The 27118-nt window shown below is 42.4% G+C and overlaps 2 protein-coding genes across 2 annotated transcripts; both read left to right on the forward strand.

Annotated features, from left to right (window-relative positions):
* Positions 1-11788: 11788 nt before the first annotated feature.
* LOC128596375 (olfactory receptor 13C7-like) lies at positions 11789-12745 on the forward strand. Its single transcript, XM_053606033.1, has one exon. It carries the CDS (start codon positions 11789-11791, stop codon positions 12743-12745), a length of 957 nt encoding a protein of 318 aa, XP_053462008.1.
* A 7600-nt stretch (positions 12746-20345) lies between these two features.
* On the forward strand, positions 20346-21305 carry LOC128568465 (olfactory receptor 13C7). Its single transcript, XM_053566160.1, has one exon. It carries the CDS (start codon positions 20346-20348, stop codon positions 21303-21305), a length of 960 nt encoding a protein of 319 aa, XP_053422135.1.
* Positions 21306-27118: the final 5813 nt, after the last annotated feature.

A 27118-nucleotide genomic window follows, 5' to 3' on the forward strand; every position in this document is an offset into this window, starting at 1 on the left:
TTCTAAATATAAGAATAATTTTTCAATTTTAATTTCTAATATGGTGACTATTGATAGATATAATCTATATAAACAAAACCTCTTTGGAATGCTCAATAATTTTTTTTATTAAATCATAGCTGTGTACATTAATGCAATCATGGGGCACCATATACTGTTTTTATATATAATTTGACCTCTTTTCATCAGACTTGTTAACATAGCCTTCCCGGCATTTTCTTAGTTATTGTGTTAAGACATTTATATTCTACATTTACTAAGTTTCACATGTGTCCTTGTAAGATGCACTGTAGGTGTGGTCCCACCAATTACCCTCCCTCCACCCATCCTCCCCCCTCCCCTCCCCTCCCTTTCCCCTTTTCCCATATTCTTAGCTTATAATTGGGTTATAGCTTTCATATGAAAATCTATAAATTAGTTTCATAGTAGGGCTGAGTACATGGGATACTTTTACTTCCATTCTTGAGATACTTTGCTAAGAAGAATATGCTCCAGATCCATCCATGTAAACATGAAAGAGGTAAAGTCTCCATCTTTCCTTAAGGCTGCATAATATTCCATGGTATACATATACCACAATTTATTAATCCATTCGTGGGTTGATGGGCACTTGGGCTTCTTTCATGATTTAGCAATTATGAATTGGGCTGCAATAAACATTCTGGTACAAATATCTTTGTTATAATGTGATTTTTGTTCTTCTGGATATATACCTACTAGAGGAATTGTAGGATCGAATGGCAGGTCTATTTTTAGATCTCTAAGTGTTCTCCAAACATCTTTCCAAAAGGAACGTATTAGTTTGCATTCCTGCAAGCAGTGTAGAAGTGTTCCCTTTTCTCCACATCCACTCCAACATCCCTGGTTTGGGGATTTTGTGATATGGACTAATCTTACTGGAGTTAGATGATATCTCAAAGTAGTTTTGATTTGCATTTGTCTGATGATTAAGGATGATGAGCATTTTTTCATATGTCTGTAGGCTGTGCGCCTGTCTTCTTCAGAGAAGTTTCCCTTCAAGTCACTTGCCCAGCCTGAGATGAGATCACTTGTTCTTTTCTTGCTAATACGTTTGAGTTCTTGGATTCTGGTTATTAAACCTTTGTTGGAGACATAACCTGCAAATATCTTCTCTCATTCTGAGGGCTGTCTGCTTGCTTTACTGTCTAGTTGGCCTGTGCAGAAGCTTTTTAATTTGATCAGGTCCCAGTAGTGTATTTTTTATGTTGCTTCAATTGCCCAGGGGGTCCTCCTCATAAAATATTTTATGAGGAGGTTCAAAAGTTTTCCATGCAATTTCTTCTAGTATTTTTATAGTTTCATGTCTTAAGTTTAAATCTTTGATCCAGTGAGAGTCTATCTTAGTTAATGGTGAAAGGTATTGGTCCAGTTTCAGTCTTCTACAGGTCGCCAGCCAGTTCACCCAGCACCATTTGTTAAATAGGGAATCTTTTCCCCACTGAATGTTTTTAATTCGCTTGTCAAAGATCAAATAATGATAAGTATGTGGGTTAATCTCTTGGTTCTCTATTCTGTTCCAGACATCTACCTCTCTGTTTTTGTGTCAGTATCATGCTGTTTTGATCACTATTGATTTATAGTACAGTCTGAGGTCTGGTAGTGTGATTCCTCCTGCTTTGTTTTTATTTCTGAGTAATGTCTTGGCTATTTGAGGTTTTTTCTGATTCCATATAAAATGAAGTCTTATTTTTTTGAGATCTTTCAAGTATGAGAGTGAAGCTTTAATAGGGATTGCATTAAAATTATACATTGCTTACGGTAGTATGGACATTTTAACAATGTTGATTCTTCCCAGCCATGAGCATGGTATGTTTTTCCATTTGTTAACATTTTCAGCTATTTCTTTTCTCAGAATTTCACAGTTCTCTTTATAGAGATCTTTCATGTACTTTGTTAGATAAACTCTGAAATATTTCATCATATTTGGCACTACTGTGAACGGAATAGAGTCCTTGACTGTTTTTTCAGCTTGACTACTGTTGGTATATATAAAGGCTACAGATTTATGAGTGTTGATTTTGCAACCTGAGAAGCTGCTGAATTCCTTGATCACTTCTGAGAGTTTTGTAGTAGAATCTCTGGTGATTTTGAGATATACAATCATATCATCTGTGAAGAGGGAAAGTTTGATCTCTTCCGACCCTATATGGATACATTTGATTGCCTTTTGTTCCCTAATTGTGATGGCTAAAACTTCCATTACAATGTTAAAGAGCAGTGGAGACAATGGCCAACCTTGCTTGGTTCCTGATCTGAGTGGAAATGATTTCAGTTTAACTCCATTCAATACTCCATTGGCTGTCGGTTTGCTGTAGATGGCTTCTATCAGTTTAAGAAATGTCCCTTCTATACCAATTTTCTTAAGTGTTCTGATCATGAAGGGATGCTGAATATTATCAAAAGCCTTAAAGAAAGATGGAGACTTTACCTCTTTCACGTTTACATGGATGGAGCTGGAACATATTCTTCTTAGTAAAGTGTCTCAAGAATGGAAGAAAAAGTACCCAATGTACTCACCCTTATTATGAAACTAATGTAGGACCTTCACATGAAAGCTATATCCCAGTTATAAACTAAGAATAGGGAGGGAGGGGGGATGGAGGGGGAAGGAGGGGGATTAATGGGATTACACCTGCGGTGCATCTTACAAGGGTATATGTGAATCCTAGTAAATGTAGAATGTAAAGGTCTTAGCAAAATAACTAAGAAAATGCTACAAAAGCCATGTTAACTAATGTGATGAAAATGTGTCAAATGATCTATGAACCAAGTGTATGGTGCCCCACGATCATACTAATGTACACAGCTATGGTTTAATAAAAAAAAAAAAAATAAAAAAAAAAAAGAATGGACAAAAAAGTAAAAAAAAAAAAAAAAAAAGCTTTTTCTGCATCAATTGAGAGAACCATATGGTCTTTGTTTTTAATTTGTTTATGTGCTGAATTATATTTATAGATTTACATATATTGAACCAGCCTTTAGACCCTGGGATAAAACCCACTTGGTCATAATTGGTGTATAATTTGCTTAATGTGTTGCCGGATTCTGTTTGTTAGGATCTTGTTGAATATTTTTGCATCAATGTTCATTAGTAGTATTGGTCTATAATTCTCTTTTGTTATTGGGTCTTTACCTGGTGTGGGGATCAAGGTGATGTTTGCTTCATAGAATGTGTTGGGTAGTATCCTTCTTTTTCTATATTTTGGGAAAGGTTGAGTAATATAGGCACTACTTTCTCTTTAAAGGTTTGGTAGAATTCTGATGTGAAGCCATCAAGTCCTGGGCTTTTCTTTTTAGAAAGATTTTATATAGTTGATGGTCTTTCAGAACTTTATATATGCCTGTTCAACATTTCCACTTGATTCTGGCTAAGTCTTGGAAGGTGACGTGCTTCCAAGTATTGGTCAATTTCCTTCAGATTTTCATATGTCTGAGAATAAAGTTTCTTACAATATTCCTTAAGGATTTTTTGAATTTCTGAGGAGTCTGCTGTTATTTCGTCTTTGTCAATTCTGATTGATGAAATTAGAGATTTTACTCTTTTTTTCCTGGTTAGGTTAGCCAAAGGTTTATCTGTTTTATTGACCTTTTCAAAAAACCAACTTATTGATTTATCAATCTGTTGTATAATCCTTTTGTTTTCAATTTAATTTAATTCTGCTCTAATTTTGGTTATTTCTTTTCTTCTACTGGGTTTGGGGTTGGAATGTTCTTCCTTTTCCAGTTGCTTGAGATGTCCCATTAGGTTGTTAACTTCCTCTCTTTCTGTTCTCTTGAGGAAGGCTTGCAGTGCTATAAATTTCCCTCTTAGGACTGCCTTTGCGGTATCCCAGAGGTTCTGATAATTCATGTCTTCATTGTCATTTTGTTCCATAAATTTGGTAATTTCCTTCTTAATCTCATCTATGACCCAGCTATCATTCAGCATAAGGTTATTTAACTTCCATGTTTTTGTATGAGTGTGCAGATTCCTGTTGTTACCGAGTTCAACTTTTATTCCATGATGGTCCGAGAAAATGCAAGGAATAATTTCTATTCCTTTGAATTTACTGAAGTTATACTTCTGACCTAAGATGTGATTGATTTTGGAATATGTTCCGTGGGCTGATGAGAAGTATGTGTATTCAGTTTTGTTGGGATGAAATGTTCTATAGATGTCTGCTAAATCCAAATGTTGGATGGTTAGGTTTAAGTCGAAAATTTCTTTGCTCAGCTTCTTATTGGAGGATCTATCCAACACTGCCAAAGGAGTGTTGAAATCTCTGACTATTGTGGAGCTGGAGGAAATCAAGTTGCTCATGTCTGTTAGAGTTTCTCTTATAAATTGAGGTGCATTCTTGTTGGGTGGATAAATATTAATAATTGAAATCTCATCATATTGAGTATTACCCTTAAAAAATATGAAGTGACCATGGGGTTAAGACATGATTGCAAGAGGGACTTTGCCTAACAATTGCAGTCAGTGTAACCTGGCTTATTGTACCCTCAATGAATCCCCAACAATAAAAATAAATAAATAAATAAATACGAAGTGACCATTCTTATCCTTCCTTACTTTTGTTGGTTTAAAGTCTATTGTGTCTGCAAATAGAATTACAACACCTGCTTTTTTCTGATTTCCATTTGCCTGAAATATAGATGACCATCCCTTCACCCTGAGTCTATATTTATCCTTTAAGGTAAGATGAGATTCTTGTATCCAGCAGATATCTGGCCTGAATTTTTGTATTTAATCAGCCAACCTGTGCCTCTTTAGAGAACAATTTAAACCATTCACATTAATTGAGAATATTGATAAGCCTGGTAGAATTTTGGGTATCGAGTTTTTCAAAAATCCAATGGACATTTTTTATCATTTCACCACTGTGGAAGTTGGAATTTGATCAAAAGTTTCTAAGTGAGTTTACTTTTGTGGTGGAGGATTGGGCTGGTCATTATGGAGGATAGGTCTGAGAATATCCTGGAGAGCTGGTTTAGTTATGGCAAATTTCTTCAACATGTGAATGTCATTAAAATACCTAATTTCCCCATCATAAATGAAACTTGGTTTACCTGGGTACAGAATTCTGGGTTGAAAGTTATTTTGTTTTAGGAGATTAAAATTTGATTACCACCCTCTTCTAGCTTGAAAGGTTTCAGCAGAGGGATCTGCAGTCATTCTAATATTCTTCCCCTTGTAGGTTATGGTTTTCTTACATTTGGCTGCTTTCAGAATTTTCTCCTTCATATTAACTTTAGTGAAGTTAATTATGATGTTCCTGGGGGATGTCTTATTCGGGTTAAGTCATGCTGGGGTTCTGAAACTGTCTGCTATCTGAATTTCAGAATCTCTTGGCATGTCTGAAAAAATCTCTTTCATAATTTCATGAAGAAGAGCCTCTGTACCTTGTGAAGCCACTTTGTTGCTTTCAGGGATTCCTATCAGGCAAATATGAGTTTTCTTCGAATTATCCCAGAGCTCTCTGTGAAAACGATCCAGTTTTGCTCTCCGTTTCTCTTCCTCTTTCAGAGTTTGGGAGTGTTCAAAAGCTTTGTCTTCAATGTCAGAAATTCTTTCTTCTGCTTGCTCCATTCTGTTACTGAGTGATTCTACTGTATTTATCAGATCTTTGAGGGCTGCAAATTCTTGTCTCAATGTGTCAAAATCTTTGGTGATTTTGTCTTTAAATACGTTGAATTCTTGAGACAACTTTTGAAATGCTCCTGGAATTTCTGATTCCAACTTTTCCTCTATTCTATTAATCTTGTTTGCAATCTAAATTCTGAATTTGATTACTGACATCTTGACCATCTGTTTATGAATGGGATCTTCAGTTGTGTCCACTATATCTTTCCTTGGGGGTGTTGATCTACTTTGGTTATTCATGTTACCAGAGTTTTTCCACTGATTCTGCCCCATGATTATTTTACACCATTTGACTAGATGAGCAGATAAGAGAAGTTGGGTTGGGGACTCCAGGAGTAGTGCTTAACCAGCCCTTTGCCCAAAAGCTGGGACTGGTGCCTGTACCTTTTCCCCTAGAGCTTTCCCAAGGACCCATACAGTGCTACAGCCTAAGAAACTGGGGACCTGTTTGGTGTGGTGGGGCTAAGTGGCTCTGTCTTGTTTTCAGCTGGTTTTTGTCCTACCCTAGTGAATCAATTACTCTGAGTTTAAGTCTCAGCTGTGGAGAAATACCAACAATTATGTCACCCTGCACCCCACAGGCAACAATTGGAAAAGGAAAATCAAACCTTCCCACAATCACACACCCAGGATACCACTTGGATAGTCCTCAGGTGATTGGCCCAGTTTAAGAGGTCCAAATCAATTGTCTCAGTCAGCACCTATCTCAGGTGGGAGAGTTCAAAAGCTCTCCAGCAACTAAATCACAGGGGTCTGCTGGCAACTCAAGTATGACTCGCTCTGGTGCTCCGTGAGGTCAGGAGGACCCACCCAGCAAATAGCTTAGTCTGGGAAGATTGATGCCTCCTTCCCCACCTTGCACCTCTGTCACACCCAGTCCCTGATAACTCCACAGGGCTGTGACCCAGTTCCCTTCAATGAGCAGATACTCCAGGGGTTTGCGCCTGCCTGAATCACAGGGAGATCTATGTCTTTTCATCCAGGCCACTGCTCTCTGCCATTATCCAGCAGGGGGAGGTGAGGCCAGACAACCTCAGGTGCTTAATGGAGGCTGGGGAAGTTCATTCAGTTTCAGCCCTGTCCCTGATTGGTGTTGCTGACAGAACAGAACAACTTTGCAGAATTTGTTTCTGTGCTGCTGCCCAGTCTCGGTTGCAGTTTGTATTGGGGTGGCATGGTTAGGTGTCAGTTCTAGATTCTGCCTGCCCACCTTTGTCTCAGCTATGATGCCCTGAGGGTCGGGTGCATCTTAGGCTCAGTAAAGCGGTCCTCTGGGACAGCCCCACCCTGGGAGTTGCCATCTCTGCGTGTGTATTCTAGTCCCCGCTCCACCCAGCCAGTACCCCCTCAGGCAAACCCTTTACTCACAGGGCCTGCATTTCCGTACCAGATCTGTTCCACCAGTGGCTGCCACCAGAGAAGATGCCCAGCCTCCTCTGGTTGCCCAGAGAGACAGCTGGTGTGACTCCAGAATATCCAGGGGGGTGAGCCCTATTGTTGCCACTGTGGCTGCTGCTCTGTGCCTCAGGGCACCACCACTCCTGTATGGTTCCCTCTCAGCTGACCATCCTCTCCTTACTCCTGTGCCACAGAATCAGCACTGACCAACAGCGGTCCATGCCCTGTCCACACCTCTTGAGAAAATACCCAAGAATCTGGACTCTTGGGGGACAGGCCCCCAGACCTCGGAGTGAGAGTGGAGGGGAGTGCTGGGAGTTCAGAATTGCAGGTAGAGAACATATACAGCTTTATACAGTTTTATGCCTGGCAGGAGAGTGCCATGTTACCCTAGTAGGGGAAGTAGGTCCAGTTTTCAGACAGTCTCTCACGTGGGATAAAATGGGAGGATCTTTGAACTCTGCTCGCTTATTTGTATGGAGTACTGCAAGACATTCTCATGGGGGAGGGGACTCCCATCTGCTTGGCGATGGATTTTGTACCTTTTGTTTGTATCCTTGGGGTTGCAGCTCGCCTTAGCAGGGTTGATGTGCGTTCTTCAACCTTCTCTCTTGGCTCAGCTCTAATCCACCAGGTTACTTGCTAAACTTCTGTCCTTTAACTCTCCTTCTGGACGGGAGCCTCTGTGGAAAGCTGGCTCCAGTCAGCCATCTTGCTTCTGCCCCCTTGGAATGCTCAATAATTTTTAAGAATGTAAAGAGGGACTTCCAGTTTCTGGTCTGGCATTTAGGGATCTTGGAAGTTGTCACTCCATTCTAACAAGTGAGAAGCTGAACAACAACAACAAAAAAAACCCCAAATCTTCTTGTATATGTTAGAGAGATGTGAAGTCATAGGGAAAATCACTTTCTCTGAAACTTGAGAGACAGAGAGGAAGACTCAGAGAATCACAACTTACCAGAGAAGAAATCCATAAATAGAAGCCTTTTTTTTTTCTTGAGACAGCACTTTGTTCTGATGCCCAGATTTAAGTCATCACAGCATAGCATCACAGCTGACTGCATCCTGGGACGCCTGGGCTCAAGCTTCAGTCTACGACTACAGGCATGCACCATCATGCTTCACACACTTGATCTTAGCCAAAAGGCCGAGAAGCGATGCACCATCAAGCTTGACTAATTTTTTGTTTTTTTGTAGAGATGGGGTTTCTCACTATATTGCTCAGGCTGATCTTGAACTCATGGTTTCAAGCAGTCTTTCTGCTTCAGCCATTCAAAGTGCAGTGCTGGGATTACAGGCTTGAACCACCATACCCAACCTACACAAAAGATTTCTTTTCTTTCTTTCTTTTTTTTTTTATGATTTTCATTTTTTTTCTAATTTTATTTTTACTTTTGCAGGATTTTTTTTGGTCAGAGCCAGGTTTGAACCCACCACCTCTGGTATATGGGGCCAGCGCCCTACTCCTTGAGCCACAGGGGCCACCCACACAAAAGATTTCTTATCTCTTTATCCTCAGTAACTGTGGATAGACACAGAATGAGGAGGTAGTTGAAAGAATGTTAAAAAACACTTCAGTCCCCAGTCCCCTGTACTAGCTAAATAATTTCTTCTTCCTCTTTCCTCTGATTATTTTTTGTTTTGTGTCTCGCTCTTAGTTTTGAAATCCTGTCCTTGGTCCACCTTGCTCTTTATCTCAGATCTATCCCTAAGCCCTATAATGTCTTCTCCTACAATGTCTCCCACATTGGCCCCCACATGCCCTTCCTCCTCTGACTTGTCTCTGCTCCCTGGCTCCCATACAAGTTAGGGGCACTTGGAAAATATCTCACAGAGTGTAGCTGTCATCAAAATCTTTCTGGAGGTCAGAGGCCCTGCCTTTGTAATTTCTGCTCTTTTTCCAGTGCCTGGTGGTGGCCCATTGCAGCTCCCTGATTTTAAGGGCAGGAACCAGGTCTGGTCAGCTGTGGATACATGCTGAGAGGCTGCAGGGAAGGCCTGGAAGGATGATCCACGTATCTGTCTTGGCCAAGGCAAACCTTTTCCCTCTTGTTTTGACACTTAGCTTTTCAAAGACAAGTGGCAGAGCCCTCACAGACAGACATAATATTATGGTCAAAGCACAGTCAGAATTTAGTTATTGCCTCTACTTCCCGAAAGGTCAGCAAGGACAGGTTGGGAACTTTCTAAGCTAAAGAACTTTCTTCTGTTGTGAGAGTTAAAATTTACACAGAACTGCCTGCAGTTGGGTTTGTGGGACACAGGCCTAAACTCCTGAGGCCTTTCATCAAACTTTAAATTGCTTCTGGGATTAAAACCAGCCCCTGAACAACCAGAGCTCTAAACTGCTCCATGGCTCCTTGATAGGACCTCTGGAGAGCAGGGTGAGGGGCAAGGAGCTCACGGTGCCTTCCCTGAGCATCAGGCTGCGCACGGTCCTGGAGGGCTCCTTTCCTTTGTTACCTCACCAGGCCTGGAGCCGCTCAGGACAGTGAGCAGGTAGAGCCCCTCCATGTGCAGCCAACCATAAGTTTCCTTTCTCTTCCTGTGAAATCTGAAAGCACTGCTTAGATTTGAGAGACAACTAAGCAGGACTTGCTATACGTTTCTCTGTGTGGCCCCAACAGACAGGGCTAGGCTGGGGACAGTCACTGCAGACAATTGAAACAATCACTTCCTAAGCCTGGAGTCCTACCAGCACCCTCCCTGTCAAGAGATCTTCTCTCTAGGTAAGTGCCTGCCACCATCATGGACTCATCTTATGCTGGCCAAACCTTCTTCAGGTAGGTGGAGAGATAGAGCAAAGGCAGTTGTGAATGGGACCTTGGTCATAGCTTCCATATCTCTGAAGGTCTTCCAGAGGGGAAAGGGAGCGAGCATGTTCTGGGAGACTAGGTCAGTATGGGGATGGGGCACAGTGGGGCTGGAGTGGGGGATGACATTAGAAGAAGGATGTTTCTGCTCAATGTAGTGAAACCTTTCTAGCAATTAACACTGTCCAGCAATGAAATGGGAGATGTGAGCTTCTTCAAGGTGTTTAAAGGAGAGAGAGGAAAATTGTGTTTTGTGGAGAGCATTCACAGAGTGGAGGGGGAGGAGGCAAGACCAGTTACTTTACAGCATTCTTGCCAAATCTTAGATTCTCCAGTCCATAGTACTAATATCTTTAAAACAGATATTTTCCCCCAAATACTTGTGATTGTCACAGTTATCTCCTCTGATATTTGTATGAGGATAGCTTCAAATTGTGCCCAGTTTCTCTTACCCAATCTTCTCCAACCAGCAATAGAGTAATTGTCACAGATGCAATGCATGGAGCTCAGGGATTTCACTGCACTCCCCCCCTTAAGGTAGATCTCTTAGAGAAAAAGGTGACACCTCTACTTTTCATGAGTGTCTTAGGGAAAGTGAAGATGACCAAGACCTCTTAGTTCTTTACTCCTTAGTGGACTTGGTCTGGCACAAATGGAGGGGCAAGAATATAATCACGGTGATGAGGGAAGGAGCCCTGGACAGAAGGTGAGGAACCACCTGGATCTGTCCTTGTTGTGGTCCTCTCTGAGTTCCTCTCTGAATTTCAGTTTCCTCATCTTTAACATGAGAAGTCAAGGCTTGAGGTTGTCTCTAATGTACTGGATCTATAGTTCTACATGACATTTTCTGCCTCCTTTGAGCAACCTCTCTGAGACTAGGGAAAATTGTCAGCTTTTCTTAGAAAAAGCATTACTATGGCATTGCAGTGGATAAATAGTCAACTCAGACATAGAAGGGCCCAGGGGTTGTGACATAAAACAGCTCCCAGAGCTCAGAATCCAGTCATAATGTTCCATTGGGAGGCATGAGGGACACTAGTCCTTGGATTCTATCTCTGCCTCTTCAGGAGTCTGGAGCCAACTGTGGAAACTGCAGTACTGTGGACAAAAGCAGCGGTGTGGGAAGGGGATATGGAATCACTTCTGTCGGGGTCTCTGTGATCTATTGCCCAGAAACTCCCTCTTAACAGTGCAACTAAGGGAGGTCAACAGCCAAACTCAGAAATGAAATACAAACCAGGAATCAAGTAACAAATATAAATGCTCACCAGACCCTAATCTCCTGACCTCTGCTTATCGCATTCTCTCTGCTTAGGATTCCCTATGGAGCTAAATTATTATCAGAAAGTTATTATATGCATATAAGCACCGAATTAGGGCCAGGTGAATGAGATGGTGTCAGTGGCCAGCATCACTGATTGTGACCGTCTGCAATTCAAGAACAGGAGGACTGGCAGAGGGGCCCACTTTCCTGCTCAGTGATGGCATTTGCAGCAGGGACCCTCCATGTTCTTCTTTTATGGTCCTTCTGTAGAATCATTCACATATGGCCCTCCCTTCTGATGTGCTAACACTATTGATCTAACTAAAATGCTTTCATGTAACAGAGTTTCATTAGACTTCCAGGGTCTACTTTTTCTCCTTTTGACCTGAAATACCCCATGTAGCCTCTGTAGGCAATGAATTTTATCTCTTAGATCAGCAGTTCTACACCTTTGGGTCATGACCCACAAGAAGTGTACTAAAGGGTCACAGCTTCAGGAAGTTTGAGAACTACTGCCTTAGATTCTCACATTACAAGTAGGCATCTCAAAGGGTAAATTTAATTATCAGGCCTAGAAACATGTCATTGTAGACTCCATTGTATACTGTCTTTATAAACATGTGTTTGCTATCTTCAGTTGGCCTAAGAGGGGAAGTCAGAATTACAATGGAAGTGGCCAACGAATCTGCTGGCGCGGAATTTGTCTTGATGGGGCTGTCAGATCAGCCAAGGCTGGAGAAGACTTTCTTTGTGCTCATTCTGCTGATGTACTTGGTGATCTTGCTGGGCAATGGGGTCCTCATCCTGGTGACTGCCCTCACCTCCCACCTGCACACGCCCATGTACTTTTTCCTGGGGAACCTCTCTTTCCTGGACATTTGCTACACAACCTCTTCCATTCCTCTGGTCCTGGACGGCTTCCTCACTCCCAAGAAAACCATCTCCTTCTCAGCATGTGCTGTGCAGATGTTCCTCTCCTTTGCCATGGGAGCCACAGAATGCGTGCTCTTGGGTATGATGGCATTTGATCGCTATGTGGCTATCTGCAACCCCCTTAGGTACCCCGTGGTCATGAACAAGTCTGCTTATGTGCCCATGGCTGCTGGCTCCTGGGTGGCTGGTGGAACCAACTCTTTGGTACAGATCTCACTTGCGGTACAGTTACCCTTCTGTGGGGACAACATCATTAATCATTTTACCTGTGAGATCCTGGCAGTTCTAAAGTTGGCCTGTGCTGACATCTCCATCAATGTGATCAGCATGGGGGTGGCCAATGTGATCTTCCTGGGCCTCCCAGTTCTGTTCATCTTTATCTCCTACATCTTCATACTCACCACCATCTTAAAGATACCCTCAGCTGAGGGGAGAAAAAAGGCCTTTTCCACCTGCTCTGCTCATCTTACTGTGGTGGTCATTTTTTATGGCACTATTCTTTTCATGTATGCAAAGCCCAAATCCAAGGACCCCCTGGGGGCAGACAAGCAGGACGTTTCAGACAAGCTCATCTCCCTTTTCTATGGAGTGTTGACTCCCATGCTGAACCCCATCATCTACAGCCTGAGGAACAAGGACGTGAAGGCTGCTGTGAGGAATCTGGTATTTCAGAGATGCTTCACTCCTTGATGGCAGAAGAAAGTGATATATGTTATGGTTCTGTGCACATAAAAGGTTCCTTAGTAGATGGTCACTTGGTAAGCATAGACGTGTTCAGTGGTCTCACACAACAGTTTCCAAACTGATGTGCATTGGGATGGGGCTTTCTGAGGTGACTGAGGATAGAACATGAATGCTTTAAAATGAAGAGGGTAGCTGTGCTAAATCACCTAGAACCAAGAATAAATGCCTATTACGTCATTAAACATTGTTTATTCTGAAAAATAAGCAATAAAAATTAAAATTTGGTGAAAAACTACTTCTTTCTTTGTTGATATGCAGACCAGTTTCAATTTGTATATGCTACCTATGCTGTTTTCTGTTCCATTGTGTAATGAGGAGTATTACAGTGAGGAAAAGTCACTTCTTCATTGGCATCCAAATTAGAAACCCATCTGCCAGTTTAGAAAATTACTGACGCCCAGGCCCTTCTTGCATGACATTATTGAACCTCTCTTTGACTGTAGGAGCTCAGAGTGTTTTATGTTTCACTCCTTTTTGCCTAATATCTGAGAGACAACTTCAGATAAATCTTTCTTCTCCTAATATGCACAGATCACATCTGTTTCTACCCAAATTTGCTGAGAAATTTCTGTTAACAAAATATAGCCCAGGAAGAGAATCTCTAGCAGTCTTAATTTACGTAAATTATCTCCACAAGGCAAAGATTGTATTCAGAGTCCCTTTATTTTCTTTTTTATTTTTTTTCATTTATTTTCTTGTAATTAAAGTTTGCTGCCAAACTGGTCAAACTCAGTTTTCTCTGTCTCTTCAGGATCTTAGATTGGACACTGGCAACAATTCCTCACGTCTACTTATAATTAACCTGCGGCCAAAAGCATGCACTCTGGAGCCAGACCAAAGTGTGATTTTGGACACATTAGAAAAATTACTTACTCTTGTAGACCTCCAGTTTCCTAATTTCTAAAGGGAAAATAATTAAATCCACCCTATGGAGTTGTGAGGATTAGTTTATGTGTAGACAAGAAAAAATGCACAGTGGCTAGCAATTACTCCCAATTAGTAAATGAATATTTTATTATTAATAATAAAATATGTTAAGTAAGTCCTCTAAGGAAGCTTATGACACATGAAGCAGAATACAATACCAAAACTCACTACATCAGTTCCCATTTTTTGTTGTAGCACCATCTGGGCTGTCTTTCTAGCTTCTGAGCAGCAATCCTGTCTCTCTGGGCATTTCCTCGGCCATCCCTCTTCCCCATCCACAGAGTGAGTCACTGACGTTTGTGCTGGGTAACACAGACCCTACCTAGACCAGTCAGATTCATCCTGCCTGGTTTTGGGGATTGTCATTAGTACCCAGAGAGTGAGTCTCTGGATCCATTACACAAAACCTTGGGAGCTATGTAGTCATGTTTGACTGTGTGGATGGGGGAGTAAAGAGAAGCCAAATCTGCAAAAAAGAAAGAAAGAGTAGCCAAAGGGATAGGAGCAAAGATGAGAGACCCCAGTAAAGGCCTTGGCCCAGAGGTCCCTCACTCCCTTTCTCTCCTGCTCTCCACTCACTCCCACTCCTCCCGAGGTCTGCTTCCCTCTCCTCTCTGGTACCTGTAAGTAATACACAGCTTCGCTACTTCATCTGTTTTGTTAAGTTGCCTCCTGATTATCTCACCTAACCAACACACTTCAGCCTGAATTCTTTCCAGGTCAGGGGTTTCCTAAAGAGTGACTATCTCACAGAAATAAACTGGACACAGGTCAGACATGAGATGAGACACAAGGGCATCTGCCAGTAGAAGTAAGTTTCCTGTGAGAGAAACACGTCATCACAGGTCATGGACACTTAGGCATGAACTCATCCCCCAGGATAGAGAAGTGTCTCCTGAAAGGTGCACCGTAAACATTGACAACTAAGTTGCTGGTGCCCCAGCAGGACAGGGCTAAAGATTATGGCTATTCTCCAGAAAGAAAAATACAAATAGAGATGATCTGCTAAATCACATAACAGCACAGGTAAATCTCAAGAACATTTTGAATCAAGACTTGCCTTCAAGTAGAAGGCTCCCTTTCACTGCATCCCCTTTCATGCAAAAGAATACCTACTGCATGATTCTATTAATATAATATTCCCGAGAAGGCAGACATAAAGGCAGACATAAAGGTGCAAGTATTATACCAATGAGGTGCTCTGACAGGATGGTATTGGGGATTAACTACGAAGGAGCAAGAGAAAACTCTGTGGTGATAGAAATATTCTATGGCTGGATTAGGTTTGGATTATGCGGGTGTGTACATGTGTCTAAATTCATAGGATAATACACTTAAGATTTGTGCATTTCATTGTAAGCAAATTTTACCCAAAGAAGTATATATCGGTCTGCCTGTCTAAATATATAGACTTCTTACAATGACTGCTATTGGCAAGCCACAAATTTGTCTACTGAGTTTTCTAGCAGCTTCAATATAAAAGGAACATGTGCTCTGTTGGTGGCTTGTTCTTATATTTGGTTGTTTCTTCTTTGGTCATAAGTAGTAAACAGCTCCTCTCACCAGGAGGTCACCTGAGTGCCCAAGAATCCTTGTGCCACCTGGGCCAATAGCAGAGACTGTTTTTCCAGGATGGCTCTCAGTGATGATTTCACCATATGTTTATTGTTTACATGTGTTGCTGTCTCAGTGGCTTTGGGACTTAACTGGCAATCAAGGCAGACAGTGTAGAACTGGTACACAAGAGTGAAGAACTCTTCCCCAAGAATGCTTGAGCCTTAGGATGTCCTTGAGTGGTGATGTGGGTAGAACTAGGAGGCCTCTTCCTACTGCCCAGTGTTCCCAGGGCAGGTGCCAAAGACTGAGTGGATGTCTAGGATGTGTAGTCAATGAACAGGCATCCTGAGGGGACTGTTTCAGAGCTCGTATAGACTTCCCAGGTTTAAAGGACAAAAACAAAAGAAAATAAAAGTTAAAGATGTAAAATTCTTTTCTGTAAAAGGTAAGCGGGACTCTACCTTATCTGTCAATATCTGACATATCTGTCCTAATTGGGACAAGCTTTTATCAATTCAGGAAGCTTTCAGGGAGCAGCCACTCTCATTAGTGCAGCTCCCAAGTAGAGAGAGAGAACACACAGCTGTTTCTCAAAGCCCCACTATTCTGCAAAGATCACTTAAGACATTCGAGTTTACTGTGGACCCAAAGGGTGTAATTCTAGGGACTCCTGTCAGCAGTCATAGGACGAAAGAAAAGGAAGTGAGGAAGAAGCTAATCACGACAGAGAAGTCTTTTCAGTTGAGGAATGAGATACGGAGTAAGCCCAGGAAACCAAGCTCATTATTCATCATTTTGATTTCTGCTTCTTGCCACTGTGATCATAAGGACTAACTCCTCTATGGAAAATGAGGGATGTAGTTGAAAGAACTATTGATAAATAATATGACCACTGAGTTTCCACCGGGAATGAAAATAATAGAATATGGCTGAGTTCTCTACCATCAATGAGACAATCTAAGCAGGGGTAGAACATCAAGATTCAATTCTGATTCACGAGGAAGCCATTGGCTTTGGATCTTAAGAATAGATACTACTAGATCCTTGAAGTTGAAGAGAAAAAGAGTTATGACACCCCCGATCTGAGCACACACACATCATGCACATGGATATGTGAACAGAGCTATGCATGTGGACACAGATAGCGACCAACTAGACAAGTTGCCCTCCAGACTTCAGAACAAAACCGGACATCTCAGAGAATGATGCTTTTAAAGCTTAGAGGGAAAAGAGTTCTGTGGGCAGGAGCTGCCATGGAAAGTTTCCTGGAGGAGATGGTCCTTTGCCAGGTAACCCAGAAGGATCTCTGACACTCTGACAGGAACACGGTGTTTAGAGAATCCAGTAGAACGAGTGTTGTGCTTAGTTAAAGGTGGTGTCTTCAGTGTAACTGAGCATAACTACAGTTTCTCTGTAGCTGATTGTCTTTCTATCTCTGAGGGGCTGATACATAAAAGAGGAAGTGATCATGTCCTGTGTGGTCAGTGGCTGAGCACCCAAGACAGAAGTGCAAGGAGAGAGGCAGGCTTTGGTACAGAATGAGGACAAACCTTCTGACCATTAATGTCCTCTGCAAGTGTAGAAGCGTTTTGAGGAAGTGGAAGGCTCCCTTTCACTGGGCCACTTTTTTCTGGATGTGACGTGTAACTGCTTTCTTTCCCTGGCTCCCTAATAGATCACTGCCATACTCTATGGATTAGTTGTTTATTGTTCCATAACACATGACTCCAAAACTTAGTGACCTAAAGCAGCATGTATGTATTGTCCCACATTTTCTGCGGGTCAAGATAGCATCATAGATTAGATGGATCATCTGTTTCAGGGTCTTCCACAAGGCTATGCTTAAGTGTTGGCTAGGACTGCGATCTCATCTGAAGTTTCCACTGGGAAAAGATTTACTTCCAAGCTCACTTGTGTGGTTGACAAAGTTCAGTGACTTATGATTATGACTGAGGACCCCAGGTCTTTGTTGTCTGTTGGCCACAGACCTCCCCTAGTTCCTCGTCACGTTTGTCTCTCCCATCTTTCGGCTTGCTTCACCAAAGGCAGCATGAGAGAGTATTCTTTTGGTTAGAAGCAAGTTGTTCAAAGGGAGGGGATTACACAGGGCCATGAATATAACAGGAGGCAAGAATAACTGGGGCCATCTTAGATGGGGCTATTATACTCCAGATTCCACCAACATAGGATGTCTTCCCTCGAGCTGACAATTCCTCCTGCTCCATGATACTTTTCAAACAAATGACTTGTTGAGGTTATAAAGTAATATATAGGCCCAAGACCTGTGCTAAACTGTCCCCAAGATGGTTTTCCCTTCCTCCCATCCCTTGTCTGTATTTTCATGTGTAAATTCTCCTCCATTGATGAAAGCCTGACCAAAATCTTCCTCTTCCTTGAAGTTTCCCAGGGTTCTATGTGAAGTTCCCTCAAATGTCCCCTTGAGCACTTGGTTTAGAATCATCATGCCCACAGCTGCTGGTTCTACAACGCCATTCACAGAGGGCATTCCAAAATAATTTTTAGCTCTACAACTTCTTTTCAAGAATTTTTAGCAATTTGAAGTTTGCGGAAATTTAAGTGGAACATAAAAACACTTCTCCTGATGTCCTTCAGTGGCCAAGTGTGGAAAGCAATAGGAACAAAGGAAAGGAAGGCTTCCTAGAGTGCTTTCAGCATAATTGGATCTTGGGGACATCGTCCCAGAAGTATAAAAAGTTCCCTCACTTTGTATAATTTTACTTCCAAACTTTTAATCACTTTAGGGAGCATAGTAGCCCCAATTGTAGAACTGATTTGAAATTGCCTTTTACACTTACTGGTTGTTCATTTGGAAATTTTGCCTAAAATATAGAACTTGACAGGGTGGGAAGAACTAGCTTTCATTCCTTTCTTCACATCAGAAGTGCACACCTCAACCCAGTTTTTCAAACTGATGTTACTATTTCTGGCCCACATACTGTTCCAAACCATAAAGACGCTTTCTCAATAGGTTCCTGAGAAAGGTAAGTGAGGGTTATTACCAGAGTAATACTTAGCCTTTTATTAGCACTATAACATTTCTAACTTCTGATTTGATTTTCCAAGGGGGTTAGTGCTTGAGAAGGGAAGAAGTGAAGCAATTTCAGTGACATCATAAAGATTGAGGACCATGCAGAACCCATTCTCATTGGGTCAGAAAAAGTAAGAAACCTGTGAAACTTTTCAGTCTTAAGTATTGAACTCACTTAACATCAGAGACTCACTTAGAAATAAGGTGGTCTCCGGGTTCAGAGCTTTTTCTGATGACTTTCCACAAACCCAGGAAATTTCTGGGTTTTTAAAGCTCAACCACCATCATATGAATGAGAGAAACTTAGAAACTTGGATCAGTATGAAGAATTTTCTGAGACTTCAGAGCTCTGCAAATATGGAGTGGGCTGTTTGGGAATGCAATGAGCTCTTCATTGCTAGAAGAGATCAAACTGAAACTGAAAAGCTGTGCATCAGTGTTGCACAGAAGAGGATCTACAATGGAAGGGAAGGTTGGATTAGATTATGTGGGGAGTATGATCAGTGTCAGGGTCCAAGGAAGACATATCTAGCAACTGAGCCAAAGGCTCAAGAACGCTTATGTGCACTGGTTCCTGTGTGTACATTCACCCAGAAGGAAGGACATCCTGTAGAATGATAAGCAAAAAAAGCACTGCTTTAGTTACCTGAGAGAACTAAATTTCTAAACTAAGTTATGAGACAGTATAGGTTTCCTGGGCCAACCTTCTTTTTGTCCTCATGGAACATAAGATTCAAACTATTAGGGACATATCAGAATTTCCAGAGCATGAAGGTAACTTGGAAACCTCTTCCCTTTCCCTCATAGCTCTTCCTGTCCACTGTCCTCTTATCCTTAAAGACCCAGCTGGATTCTGTATCACCAAGGGAGCCTTCCATGACTACTTTCCCCACAAATACACAGGGTTCCTTTTAGTGCTCAGGCCTCTACTAAACCCTTCTGGTTCCCCTTCCTACTAAGTTGAGAGACCATTTAAACCTGGACCATGGGTCGCCCTGGTACTCATAGAAATTTGTTATACCTATATACCAGTTGATCAATAATTATTTTGGAGGATGGATGTTCACATATGAATGGATGGATGAATGGATTAATGGATAGAGGGAAGAATAGGTAGATGGATGGATGAGTAGATGGATGTATGAATGGATGGATAGATGGATAGATGAGTGGATGAGTGGAGGGATGGAGGGATGGAGGGATGGATGGATGAATGGATGGAGGAATGGATGGAGAGATGGATGGATGAATAGGTACAAAGCCCTGGGGATGATGTTGCCCATGAAAAGGAAGATCTTGGGAACAACAGGTGTATGTGTTCTATGTGAATTGTCTGGAGAGAAGAAATATCTACCAGATGAGGATTCACAGCAAAATCAGATGCCAACTGGTATCTGGCACAAAGTAGGGGAACATGGAGTAAACTTGAAGTTACTTTTCTGATGAAAATTTAATGAGATGAATTGCCACATAGACTATACCACTACTAAAATGAATGTGTTGTATTTTTGTTACTGACCAAATGCATTAAATTATCAGAGTCATCATTTTAAATCTTGTAAATTTGATATCCTATGGCCCCAAAATAATTTCTGATTTTCTTGGAAATAAATTATATTACAGGCTTTCAAAACTATTTTTTTCTTTTTGTAGAGACAGAGTCTCACTTTATGGCCCTTGGTAGAGTGCTGTGGCCTCACACAGCTCACAGCAACCTCCAACTCCTGGGCTTAAGTGATTCTCTTGCCTCAGCTTCCTGAGTAGCTGAGACTACAGGCGCCCGCCACAACGCCCGGCTATTTTTTGGTTGCAGTTTGGCCAGGGCCGGGTTTGAACCCACCACCCTCGGTATATGGGGCCGGCGCCTTAACGACTGAGCCACAGGCACCGCCCAAAACTATTTTTAATCATCGAACCGGACTGGAACTCCAGACCAGACCCCCTGGTCCTGTGAAGGCAAAGAATGTTGAATGTGGACTCTGAGACTTTCTTCAGTTGACAGAGACATGCAACATGGGAACTGCCAACCAGACAACCTCTGTGACAGAGTTTGTTCTCTTGGGCCTCTCTGCCCACCCAAAGCTGGAGAAAACATTCTTTGTGCTCATCCTGTCAATGTACTTGGTGATCCTGCTGGGCAATGGGGTCCTCATCCTGGCGACTATCCTGGACTCCCGCCTACATACGCCCATGTACTTCTTCCTGGGGAACCTGTCCTTCCTGGATATCTGCTACACAACCTCTTCAGTCCCCCTCATCCTTGACAGCTTCCTGACCCCCAGGAAAACTATCTCCTTCTCAGCCTGTGCTGTGCAAATGGCACTCTCCTTTGCCATGGGGTGCACAGAGTGTGTGCTCCTGAGCATGATGGCGTTTGATCGCTATGTGGCCATCTGCAACCCCCTTAGGTACCCTGTGGTCATGAGCAAGGCTGCTTACATCCCCATGGCTGCTGGCTCCTGGGTGGCTGGAACTTCTGCCTCCATGATTCAAACATCCCTTGCGATGAGGCTGCCATTCTGTGGGGACAACGTCATCAACCACTTCACCTGTGAGATCCTGGCTGTCCTGAAGTTGGCCTGTACTGACATCTCAGTCAATGTAATCAGCATGGGGGTGACAAATGTGATCTTCCTAGGGATCCCAGTGCTGTTCATCTCTTTCTCCTATGTGTTCATCATTGCCACCATCCTGAGGATCCCCTCAGCTGAGGGGAGGAAAAAGGCCTTCTCCACCTGCTCTGCCCACCTCACAGTCGTGGTCGTCTTCTACGGGACCATCCTCTTCATGTACGGGAGGCCCAAGTCTAAGGACCCACTGGGGGCTGACAAGCAGGACCTCGCAGACAAGCTCATATCCCTCTTCTATGGGGTGGTGACCCCCATGCTGAACCCCATCATCTACAGCCTGAGGAACAAGGATGTGAAGGCCGCTGTGAGGAACCTGGTATTTCAGAGACCCTTCACCCGGTGATGTTTAGAGGACAGATGTGCGTGTAATTTGTGTCTCTTGGCTGCTTTCACCCATGAAGCTTAGAAGAGAGTATTCCCTGAAGAAGGCACAAGTGAAGAGTGATTACCGGAAAATCGAATTACTCGTACAATGGAGCACTTTAGCTGTTATCGGACCCAGTTACCATGATGAAACCTAAAACCTAGTAGGAGTGTGGCTAAGGGGATGGAAGAGGAGTGCTGCTGAAAAAATGAGGGATTTTTTTCCAATTCTCCACTGTTAAGTCTGATATCACCTTTGTGAGCAGATCACTTCTCTGTTTGGGGAAAACCCAGCTTAGTATCTTTCATGTTACAAAAAAGTAAACCAAGCTCCTACTCTTATAAGGAAGCACAGAGAACAGTGTGGGACAAGACTTTATGACAAAATAGTATAAACAATTGCCATCATTGCAGATGAAATGGCATGTCCACAATTATTTCTGAGACTAGGGCTGAGAATGACGTTGGCCTTTTCCCTTTCCCTGGGACTCAGAAGGATTGGGACCAGGTAGAATCCATGAGGGCCATTTCCTTTGAGAGCAAGTAAGCTGGATCCTAGAACACTCAAGTGAAGAATCCCAGCCTGGGAGACTCATAGATGGTACTACATATCTAGTGCTAAGCTCGGTTTCTCTGTCCTTGGTAAGTCTTTTATAAGTACATAGTCTGGCCCTGTGGTCTGGAGAGTGACAGGATAGACCGCTGGGGGAAGAGCAGGGTGAGGCACCACAGCAGTTCGAGGGAAGGGAGCCAGGATGGTGACGGGGGACCAGCCAGGGTAGGAACTGTGGTTGGGCCACTGACTGCTGGTGTCTGGAAGCTGAAAGGTTGAGCCAGCTCTTGATGTGGCTGAAGAGAGGCCCAGAGCAAGATGTGTAGGGATCTCAGCCAGTAGAGATGCAAAAAGAGGCAAAAATCTTGTGAAGGAGAGAACTTTTAGTTCTTGAGGCAATTGTATGGTTACTTTTTCCTGAGAGTCAAACATTTCTAGTGAAAACATATGCTCTCTGCCCGCCTTGCTTTGGCACCCTAGACTCCTCCTGTCTGAGCCACTGCCACCTCTCTGCAGTCCCACAGCACTCTCCTACCCATCCTGGGCAGAAACGTGGCCCCGAGTCACTGCCTGAGCAATCCCCTTTAAACAGTCTCCAGCTGCACGAGCCTGGGCATGTTCTGTCTCACTGCCAACACCACTAAGATCTGGCCCAGGTCAGTGTGAGTTTGACTTCCCCTTTGAGCACAGAGCCAGTCTACTCCCTCTTAGCTTGCTGCACAGAGGAGAGCATCACCTCTGGATAAATTTCAACTTTCATAAAGCAAGAATTGACTTTAAAATGAAACATCCTAGCAGAGCAAAATTTCTTTGCAACATCCTTCATTTTACTAGTTTTGACTTAAAGAACTCTGCCTAGTTCTCCACCCAGAGATCCTTCTACAGGACTGAGGGACGTGTTTCTCCAGCTGCTGGAAGTGCCACAGCAGACATCCTGCAGGTGTCAGCCATCTTTGGGAATTGGCTGCTCACCCAAGAGCAGGTCCCCTTCCTGGGGGCAGCCTATACCCAGTGACTGATGAAAGAATATAAACTTCTTTCCACACTTCAGGACAATTCTGATGGCCATCCCTGTGCCAAGTTCTTCCACAGGATTGGCCAAAGCCTTTGTTGAGACTGTGTCAGTACCCAGTATCCCTGTCTGCCCAGTCCTGCTTCCTTTCCTTCTACAAGTTGGTCCCAAGGGCCTTCCTTAATAAGCCCATTGCACCATAATCTCTGTATCAGAGTCTCCTGCCCCGGGAACCAAACCATGGCAACAAGCAAACGCCAGAGCTTAAGTAATGCTCTCTTTTCAGAATCCATGGGCACTGGCAATACCTATCAAAACCACACAAAATAGTTGGGTGGGGCATTATACTGTTGCATTAGCATAAGAAGCTTTGGATCTGGCCTTAGATTCCAGCTCCTTGATTTACCATGGTTGTAGCCTTACACTTTGTTTTATATTTTAGATTACGTCCCTGAAATCTGGCCAAAACCCACACCCTGCCCACCACCCTCAGTCAATGCTTCCCAATCTTTGTCCTGCCACGAAGCCCTTAAAAATTAATGGGATGTGCATGGCACCTGGGTAAGTGAATGAGTCTCCTTCTCATGGCTGAAGGCAATTCCCCTGAGGGCTTAGGTCACTACAGGTCCTGCTTGGTGACTCTAGTAGGACCCAGACCTTGGCACATCTGTATGTAGCCTGTGGCACATTGGCTAGAAAATTCTGCCTGAGGCAGAATATCTCTTCCCCTAGCACCAGCCAAGAGGACAGTCATGCTCTTTCCTCTGACCACAGGTAAGTGGGGACTTGGCTCATCATATTTTCTCTCCAAGGAATGTGGAATTTGGATATAGAGACACCTCTTAGTTGGCACAGGGCTCTTAGACCATGTAAGGCCAGGACTAGTGTGGCCATGTGGATAACAAGGAAGAGAAAGCTGATCTGGAGGGGATGAGAAAGCAAACACACATGAAAACAGAAACACAGGCTGAAGCACATGAGCTAAGTCTTAGAGCAGTCTTTGTTTTCAATGGGAATATTTAAACCTACAGAAAGGTAGAGAGAATAACACTTACTCATCACCCAGATCCAGTGATGATCTGTTCATGGCCAATCTTCTTCATCCATATCCATATGGCTTATTTCTCCCTCTCCTTAATTTTTTTTTTGAAGCAAATCTCAGATGATAATAGCATTTTATCTTGAAATATTTCAGTATTTATATCCAAAAATGACTAGCACTCTTGTAAAAATATAAGCAAATTACCATTATCTCACCTAAAATGTGGCAATAATTCCTTTGTATCATAAATTACCCAGCACTTATATTTCCAGAAATGTCTTATAAATGCTTTAATTATTTCAATTTGTTTAACTGAACCAGGTCCAAATGAGATCATACATTATTCGTTTCTTTAATCTACATTCTTTTTTTCTCTCTCTCTTTCCCTCTCCCTGTGTTCCTTCCCCAATGCCTTTCGAATTATATTTTTTGAAGGGAATAATTTCTTTCCCTCTGTGGGGAACTGTACATTTTACCACAGTCTAATTTTACTGATGGCAGTTCTCTGGTGTCTGTCTCTGTGTTTCCCATGCATTGGAATCAGATGTGGATACTTGAGAGCTTTTCATTTTAGTGGAGTTAGGAGCTCATGGCTCCTGAGACCTTTTGCATGGCCATAGTATGTTTGATGACTTGCTAGCTTTCTAGTATGTCAAGATATTATAGGCTCAATGTTCACACTTCCCCTCCAGACCTAGAAACAACTATTTTCTCTAAGGAGCTCATTTCCTTTAGTGGGGATGATATTTTGAAGTCATAACCTGGGTGCTAGGGGTCCTATTGATTTTTTCATAACTTCTGAGTCTTTTCAATGGAAAGAGGAAAGAAAATATACATTTGATCCTGTAATCCCATTACTGAGCATCTACCCAGAAGGAAAAAAATCCTTTTATCATAAGGACACTTGCACTAGACTGATTATTGCAGCTCAATTTACAATAGCCAAAATGTAGAAACAGCCTAAATGCCTACCAACCCAGGAATGGATTAACAAGCTGTGCTATATGTATACCATGGAATACTATTCAGCCATTAAAAAAATGTAGACTGGAGTAGGGCGCTAGCCCTATATGGCAAGGGTGGCAGGTTCAAACCCAGCCCCAGACAAAAAACTGCCAAAAAAAAAAAAAAAAAAGAGAGACATTACATCCTTTGTATTAACCTGGATGGAAATGGAACACATTATTCTTAGTAAAGTATCACAAGAATGGAGAAGCATGAATCCTATGTACTCAATTTTGATATGAGGACACTTAATGACAATTAAGGACACAGTGGGGTGAGGGAAGGGGAGAGCAGAGAGAGCAAGAAGGAGGGAGGGGTGGGGAAAGGAAAAGCAGAGAGAGGGAAGGAGGGAGGGGGTGAGATCTTGGTGTGTGCCACACCTTTGGGGGGCAAGAAACGATTGTAAGAGGGACTTTACCTAACAAATGCAATCAGTGTAACCTGGTTTCTTGTACCCTCAATGAATCCCCAACAATAAAAAAAAGAAGAAAATATATATACACATATATTTGAATTGTATGCATGTATGGCATATGATGATTAGATCAAATCTATAATTAATAATGTATAAAATTCAAATTAAGAGCTGCAGAATTTTTACCTAGCCTCATTGATTTTATACTTGTATCTCTTTCTTCCATGTACTATCTATATTCTCATTCCAGAAAAATTTGGAGATGGCTTAAAATTATACAAATGTAATAAGATGTCAGTAGCTAACATAAGAGCACAACTTCTATAAAGAATAGAAGTGAGTCAGGCTGTCTGGCAGTGTGTGCCCCTGTGTGTATGAGTCTGGAGCCAATTGTAATAGCAGCTGAGAGTGTGGGCTGTGGGTTCTTCTCTCCTACTTATTCCTGAGCTTCCTACAGGAGACCTAAGTCTGTGAGTGGGGCACTAGTGAGCACTAAGCTGGGGAAGCATAGCAAGAAAGACGTAAGCAGGGAGAGAAAGACTCAAAAGCAGAAACTCAGGACATCTTGCAGCTCAGGAATGACTTCCTTAAATCTTGGTGAGGACACTCAAAGATCTCTGCTCACCAAGGGGTGACAGACAGGTGGCAAAGAACAGCACATGCTGGGCATGGTGGCTCACAACTGTAACCTCAGCATTTTAGGAAGGGAAGGTGGGAGGATCTCTTGAGGCCAGGAGTTTATGACCAGCTTGGGCATCATAGCAAGACCCCATCTCTAAAAAAAAGTTTAAATTAGCTGGGCACAGTGGTGTGCACTTGTAGTCCTAGTTACTAGGTAGGCTGAGGCAGGAGGATCCCTTGAGCTTAGGAATTATAAGTGATAGTGAGGCATGATCATGCTGCTGTACTTCAGCCTGGGTGACAGAGCAAGACCGTATCTCTAAATAAATAGAAAAGGGGAGATGTGATGCAGACAATCATCTTTACTCATCAGAGAAATGTAAATGAAAGCCACTCTGAGATATCATCTAACCCCAGTAAGATTAGCCCACATCGCAAAGTCCCCAACTGCAGATGGTGGCGTGGATGTGGAGAGAAGAGAACACTTCTACACTGTTGCTGGTATTGCAAACCAATACAGCCTTTTTGGAAAGAAGTATAAAGAATCCTCAAAGAACAAAAAGTAGACCTTCCATTTGATCCTGCAATCTCATTACTACCCTGTTTCCCTGAAAATAAGACAGTGTCTTATTTTAAGTTGTGCTCCCAAAGATGCGCTAGGTCTTATTTTTAGGGGATGTCTTATCTTTCCTATAAGTAGGTCTTATTTTCGGAGGATGTCTTATTTTCGGGGAAACAGGGTAGGTATCTACCCAGAAGAACAAAAATCATTTTACCACAAAGATATCTTTGCACCAGAATGTTTATTGCAGCTCAATCCATAATTGCCAAGTCATGGAAGCAACCCAAATGCCCATCAACCCATGAATGGATCAACAAATTGTGGCATATGTATACTATGGAATACTATTCAGCCATTATAAAAGATGGAGACTGTACATTTTTTACATTTACCTGGATGGAGTCTAAATACATTCTTCTTAGTAAAGTATCACAAGAATAGAAAGAATAAATATCCAATGTGCTCAATACTAATATGAAACCAATATATAAACAATTACAGGCTTGTATGAACAATAAACCACAAATACAATCTAATACAGGGGTAAGGGGAGGAAAGAGAAGAAAGGAGGGAGGGAGAAGGA

The sequence above is a fragment of the Nycticebus coucang genome, chromosome 2, assembly GCF_027406575.1.
Source record: "Nycticebus coucang isolate mNycCou1 chromosome 2, mNycCou1.pri, whole genome shotgun sequence".
Lineage (NCBI taxonomy): Eukaryota > Metazoa > Chordata > Mammalia > Primates > Lorisidae > Nycticebus > Nycticebus coucang.

Coding starts and splice junctions, on each gene's coding strand:
- LOC128596375 (XM_053606033.1), top strand. CDS start 11,789: ATGGAAGTGGCCAACGAATCTGCTGGCGCGGAATTTGTCTTGATGGGG.
- LOC128568465 (XM_053566160.1), top strand. CDS start 20,346: ATGGGAACTGCCAACCAGACAACCTCTGTGACAGAGTTTGTTCTCTTG.